The sequence below is a fragment of the Frieseomelitta varia genome, unplaced genomic scaffold (genome assembly GCF_011392965.1).
Source record: "Frieseomelitta varia isolate USP_RPSP 00005682 unplaced genomic scaffold, Fvar_1.2 scaffold_351, whole genome shotgun sequence".
Lineage (NCBI taxonomy): Eukaryota > Metazoa > Arthropoda > Insecta > Hymenoptera > Apidae > Frieseomelitta > Frieseomelitta varia.
In genome coordinates this window covers 43142-49758 of record NW_025110092.1, presented here as the reverse complement: position 1 = coordinate 49758, position 6617 = coordinate 43142, and the positions used below count along the sequence as shown (strand labels likewise).

At 43.0% G+C, this 6617-nt stretch overlaps 1 protein-coding gene across 1 annotated transcript; it reads right to left on the bottom strand.

The window, feature by feature from the left end:
* Window positions 1-1150: 1150 nt before the first annotated feature.
* On the bottom strand, window positions 1151-6011 carry LOC122530668. Its single transcript, XM_043657820.1, has 4 exons — window positions 5686-6011; window positions 3758-4491; window positions 2488-3682; window positions 1151-1292 (listed from the first exon to the last, which is right to left on the bottom strand). Exons 1-4 carry the CDS (start codon window positions 6009-6011, stop codon window positions 1151-1153), a joined length of 2397 nt encoding a protein of 798 aa, XP_043513755.1.
* Window positions 6012-6617: the final 606 nt, after the last annotated feature.

Sequence of the window (6617 nt, the reverse complement as noted above, 5' to 3'; positions counted from 1 at the left end):
AAAAAAAAAAAAAAAAAAAAAAAAAAAAAAAAGAAAAAGACAAAGACCGGATAAGGAAGAGACCGGTCCAGCACGTTCCACTAAAAGAAAAGTAATTTCCAGCAAATGACAGGCGTTCAGCGTACGAACGTTCAGCGAGATCTCTTTTCTTTTGATCGTGGAGCGTCGTCCACTGGCGACGTCAGTTTTTCCAAACGGGCTCCAGCCGGACCCTCTCTCTCGTTTAATAGAAGAAAATCGTTTGCCCCGTTGTCGGACACACTACTGATACACGCGGCAGATTGGCGAGAGAAAGACAAGGAGCGCGGTTGGCCTTGTTCCGTTTCCGACTCGACGAGCGAACGTGGAAAAGGCCTCTGCCCTGACCCATCCTGTCTGTTGGTCGTTTATGCATTTCCGCTCGGCTGGCTATCGAGTGTACCGCTCGCTCGTCTCGACTTTCGTCCCCTCAAAGGAAACCGCGGTACAGAGAGACACGGTCAGTGTCGTCTAACGATGTGGTCCAACCCCGTTGTCGGACCAATCGGGAATCAACGTGTCTCTACATTTTGATTGTTGCCGCGTCTTTGAGCACTTTGACTTCTCTCACCTTTGCAAACGTCTCGCCTCTTTCGTCCTCGTTTCCACGCTGCGAAACTGAGGGAGGCTCCGGCCGAACTGATTGGCCCCAGTTGCTGCTGGTCTTCTACACTAGATCTTCTATCAACCGTTGAGAGATAATGCTAAATTTTGTGAATCTCAACGAACGACCGTTTTTCTCGCGTTTCTTGAAAGTTCTTGAAACTTAAAATTTGGGTAAAGGTGGGTAACACTTGTCTCGATCATCTCAGGGAAGCTACGGGTGATCAACGTGTCTCTACATTTTGATTGTTGCCGCGTCTTTGAGCACTTTGACTTCTCTCACCTTTGCAAACGTCTCGCCTCTTTCGTCCTCGTTTCCACGCCGCGAAACTGAGGGAGGCTCTGGCCGAACTGATTGGCCCCAATTGCTGCTGATCTTCTAGACTAGATCTTCTATCAACCGTTGAGAGATAATGCTAAATTTTGTGAATCTCAACGAACGACCGTTTTTCTCGCGTTTCTTGAAAGTTCTTGAAACTTGAAATTTGGGTAAAGGTGGGTAACACTTGCCTCGATCATCTCGCGGAAGCTACGAGTGATCCATCTCGGATTCGGAGAAGGAGAACAAGGGTGGCGTGGAGCTGCTTATGGCCCAATCGTCGTCGTTCAGTCGCGGCGAGGACTCGAATTTGCTGGTGGAGCTTCGTTTGCGAACGCATTCTCTCACCACCCTCTGCGACCATTATTTCGCACGGTTACACTTATTACCGCAGGCTTAAATTATTTTTTTAAGATTCAATTTCGACTGGTGCGCAAGTATAGCGTTGCACAAAAGAGGATAACTGTGCCAATGACAATGAGAAGCTGCCGAGAATTTCAACTCGTCTTAAAGTGCAAAGTATCTAATTCGACAGTGGCGAGTTAGTTCTTTTCAAACATCAGCTTTGAAAAAAGTAGGAATACACTTTTCATTAAGATTGTGAAAATTCAAACGCACGTGAAAATATTGAATTTTTTTTTTTTCATAATTAGATCCATTGTCATTTTGAAGAATAAAGTTTCTCCTTTTGAAACTTGGCTGTACAATTTTTTTTCTCCATTTTATTGAACGCAGAACATTCGAAAATTCAAGAAAATCCCAACATCTCGTCGTCTAACTTTAACCAGTTCCAAGTTCAATAAAACGGCGAAAGAGAAGATCGTGCAGCGAGTTTCAAGGTGTCGTAGAAAAGAAAATTTCAATCCTCGAGACCGCGGCATAGTTTTTAATTTTTTAACGCATTTGAGAGAAAAGTATCCTCATTTCCTCGTTCGTTATCACTTTCAAAATCATCTTAAAAACGAACTCACGATCATGTCAAAGAATCAAGGCTTCACGCTTTAACCTCCTGCGCTGGAATAACGTGCCACGCACGTCGAGAACTTTTTCGTCCGAAAAATTGCAATATATTTTCTCAGTTTTCGGTATATGTCTAAGTATAACCCAGGCAAAACAAATAGTAAATTTATTACTTCTCAATCATTCAGTAATATCGTACCAACGAGTTCAAAATGAAAGCGACGAATTGTTGTGCACGATTTGGTCACTCGTTATGGTCCGCAAATCAGTTGCCAGCGCAAGTGGTTGAAACGAGACGTTTCTCTCATATATTAATCCTCCGTCTGCTGTGCCGGAGTCACAGTTTTGAGTCGGATATCTGTCACAATATCAGTGAAGACCTCAGTTCTCGACCGTTACACTCTGTACAGTACCGGACGACCCTAAATATGCATTAGCAGGATATCCGTGTGAGTCAGAAATGACTGGACGCTGTGGTTCAGTAGTCGGAGGGTTAAACGCTGCGTCAAGAGTTACGACGTCACGCCGTAAGTTGCCGATAATTTTTCGTTGTCACCGGTACGATCATGCTCTTCGCTACTGTGCACGGACATACTTGTCCCTTCCGTCGTTTCCTGGCCTGCCCGTGGCCCGAGGAATTCCCCATGCCCTTCAACTTCGTCCTCGCCCTTCTCTCCGACAGAATCAGATTGTCCGTGAACTTCTTCACCACGATGTCGACTCTTCGATTAAGCGAATCGTCCGAGTAACTGCTGTCCGTATTGAGATCGCAGTCGAGCAGCAGATCGTTCCTTCTCGCCTGACGTTTCCAATCCTGTTCAACCATCTCCTCGCTTCCTTCACCGAGCCGAATCGCGTCCTCGTTCGACGCAACTCGATCGCGCGAGCAATCATCCGTCAGAATTCCAGAGTCCAACGACTCGGCGATCAATTTCGAGGAATTGGAGAGGTTCGGCGTCGAGTTTCGTTGGTAGCAGCACACGGTGTACGAGTTCACCAGGTCGTTCGGGAAACAATTTTCCCAGCGCGACGTTCTCAAGTTATTGCCACGCGACAGCCCGGTGTTCATCGAGTAGGCGTGAAGGAAACTGTTGAAAGAATTGTCGCTGAAGGAGTGGAAGTTCGACGGTGAAACGTTGTCAACGATCTTTGTGCTTGGACTGTGCTCTTGCTCTCTCATCGAGGTGTGATAGCTGCTGCGACTGCAGCTCAAGTCCGTGAAGCAAATGGAGGAGGTGCAGGTCAAGGAGGTGCGTAACGATCGTTTCGTCAATTCTTGCTTCGTCCGTTGGTGGATCGTGACTGACCTCGGCTCGTCGTCGTCGTTGTTCAGCAACGTGTAACGATCCGTCGAAGGTCGGCCATCGACTCGTATAACGTCGCTTGGATCCACCGCGTCGACGAACAGATCGTTGTCCACTGAGAAGTAATCGTCGTAGTCCTCCTCCAATCGTTTCTTCACGTTCCCAAGGATCATTGACTCGGAGGTTTTGTCCTCTACCAAATAATTCTGCCTCGATACCATCGGCGTTTCTCCATTTCCTGGCGAGTTTGCGTGATCGGACATCGCGTGAATTTCGCCGTTCCTCTTGTTCAAGATGCTTCGAATGTCGTAATTTTCGACGAACGTCAATGCATCGCTCCATCGTCGCCGAGGGGGAATTCTCGTCGAATCGCCGTCGGCGAAATTCGCCGCGCTGTCGCAGTCGAAGAACGTTTCCGTCGACGAGTGAATTTGATCTTTAATCGTCTCGCGTCTCTCACGTTTGACCAGCTCCCTCTCTCTCGCAGCTTCGCTCGTAGCTTCTCTGTCAGCCACGCGATTAAAAACGCTCCGCCGTTTTGCGCTCGCGCAACGAGACCCGCTCCTTTCTTTTCTCGATGAATTCTCCGCGTCGTGCTTCCTCGATCTTTTGTCAGTTCTCCTGATCCTGCGCTTCCTGGACGTACGAGCCCCGAGCGACTCTAGATTCGTCTTGCTCTTCTCGCCGTCGAAATTCGTCGTCGCGAAGATCGTCTCAATAACCCTGGAAGACGACGACGCGTTCGTTGAAACGCAATCATTCTCCATCCGACTCTTCCGTTCGACGTGGTTCTTCTTCCAGCTACCGTGACACGATTTGACGCTCGTGAACGTGGTTTGACAGCAAGCGTCCTTCTTCGATTTTACAGCCTGATCGTTGCGAGGTGCAACGCGACTTGTAGAATTGTATTCGCTCTCTGGCAAGAACTTGGCAAACTTTGCCTCTGCGCGAACGGATTGCGCCTTGTTATTTGGATCGACGGTGAAACAAATATCGCCAGGTGGGTCTATACTCCCTTTTGCGTTCTCTGTAAACTGGCATTGGCTGCCACGCGACTCTAACTTGGAAGAATTTCTCGTTGAAAATTGGCCACTGCACTGCGAAGCTTCGCACTCATGTGGAAATGTTTGCGAGTGTTTGCGACGTGGCATCGCGCAGTGCGATTTATGATGACAGCAGCATCGTCGACATCGCGAGATCGCCGACGTGGAAGAGGAGAAGGAGAGATATTCAAAGTCGTTCTCATTCGGCGTATATTTCCATGAAATGTGCAAATAACTTTGACACCTGTAAATATATTTGCATTAATCTTATCAAATAATAGAGTTTTCGTTGTTTAAGGGGGTATTCTGGTAATTCGGCTTGATAGAATCGACTTTTTTGGGATTTTTTTTTTAAAGAAACCGTGATACATTTTGGCATGCGGTTTTCGCACACAGATTTATTCATACTTAAAGAGTATTTATAATTTTTTTTTTTTAACGAAATTAATGAAAGTTGTGGAAATTGTATAGCCTTAGGTAAAGCATGTTTTTAAAAATGGGTTCGAATGCCTGACGTGATTCCGGTCCATCTGGTTATTTGAAACTAAGGAACGGAAATGCATCTTAATTAGTATAAATGTGGCTATCGCACGAACCACTGATACAGCGAAATTTTGAAAATTAAAAAAAATGGCAGCATTTTGAAGTTTAAATATCGATTTTCCTTGTGCTTTTCGTCTTTTGGGTGGTAAAAAAAAATAGAAAAAAACATCAGGTTTTGAAATCCGTGGTTCATGCGTTAATGGTACATCCGGTGTAGATCTCCTGCAAATTTCAAGTCAATCGGTTAACCAAAACGTGAGATATCCCGTCAGCCAGTTTAAAGAATATGGATTTGAGATTTGAAGTTTCTGTTAGCCATTGTACAAAAATATTCATACTCACAATCAATCAGGCAGTACAAAAAATAGAATATTATAAAATAATAATAATATAAAAATAAATAATAATATCATAAAAAAATAAACTCAAAATAAAATACTTTTTTGAGAAAGGCACATTTGAAGTTTATGTCACCCGTTGTACAAAAATATTTATACTTACAATCAATCGGGCAGTACAAAAAATAGAATGTTATAAAGTAATAATAACATAAAAATAAATAATAATAATATAAAATAATAATATAAAAATAAATAATAATATCATAAAGTAAAATATTTTTTGAGAAAAACACATTTGAAGTTTCTGTTACCCGTTGTACAAAAATATTCATACTTACATCGCGAGCAGTACACCGTTTCCTTTAAACATTTAGAACTTTGCTAATTTTACGAATTCAAACAAAGACATTTTCGAAAGCATATATTTTGAAAAAAATGTAAAAAGAAGAGTTGATTTTTTGAAAGCTGGATTACCAGAATACCCCCTTAACTGTATCAGAGAAAACAACGTTGCCTCCGTTGCCCACCGAAAATTAATTTCCCATTGAGAATACCTGCGAATAAAGCTGAAATAATGTTTGAAAAAATTCTTCACGCTAGCAACGTTCCAGAATTGGCGAGCATTTTTATCATCGTCGTCTTTGCGATCCAGTTTCAGGCCGATCGTGAAAATTTTCGGTACTTTGGGCACGAGATTCATGAAGGTGTTTTTAACCGGAAACGCTTCGGAGAGGCAGCGATTGTCAAACGTCGCGGTCTGGCTATTCAATCGTTCTATGACAATTTTCGGGGACCATTTTCTGTAAGTCACTCTGCGCGATAGACAGTGATCGGTTCGTTGAAAGTCTCTCTTTATTCGATCGATGTAGAGAAACGCCATTCCAAGTATACTCAATTTTTGTCACTGTATCGAGAAGAGATATATAATCAGAAGTCGACAACCAATGAATTCTAGACGAAACACCGCAAGGTGATTGATCTGACAAAAAGATGAATTTGTACCACGTTACTTAACCTCGATCGTTACGAAATAATACGATTTCATTGTATCTATTTTTTGTTATATCTATAATATTACGAACACGTTAATTAACACACAATCAATACTAACAATGAACGAAATGCATTCCTGCTTCGGCGTTTGAATAAGTTGGAGGTTAAAATAGAAATGAAACGACCGAAGATCACATTTTGGCCATTATATATCAAATTTCCAACTAAATGAAACAGAATTCACCGTGACAAATGAATTTAGCATGGATTGTTTTGGGAATTTGCGGCTGCGTGAAACTGCGCATAATTGAACTCGCTCCTCGAACTAATCCGAAATATGTAAATGGTTGCACGATGTTATAGAACGATCGAACGTTAAACTATACACACGAGAAATAATAAACAATGACGATGATATTCTCAGGAACAAAGTTTCACAGATAACAAGAAGAATAATAATAACTGAGAAGTTGAAAAAGACCTTCTCAACGAG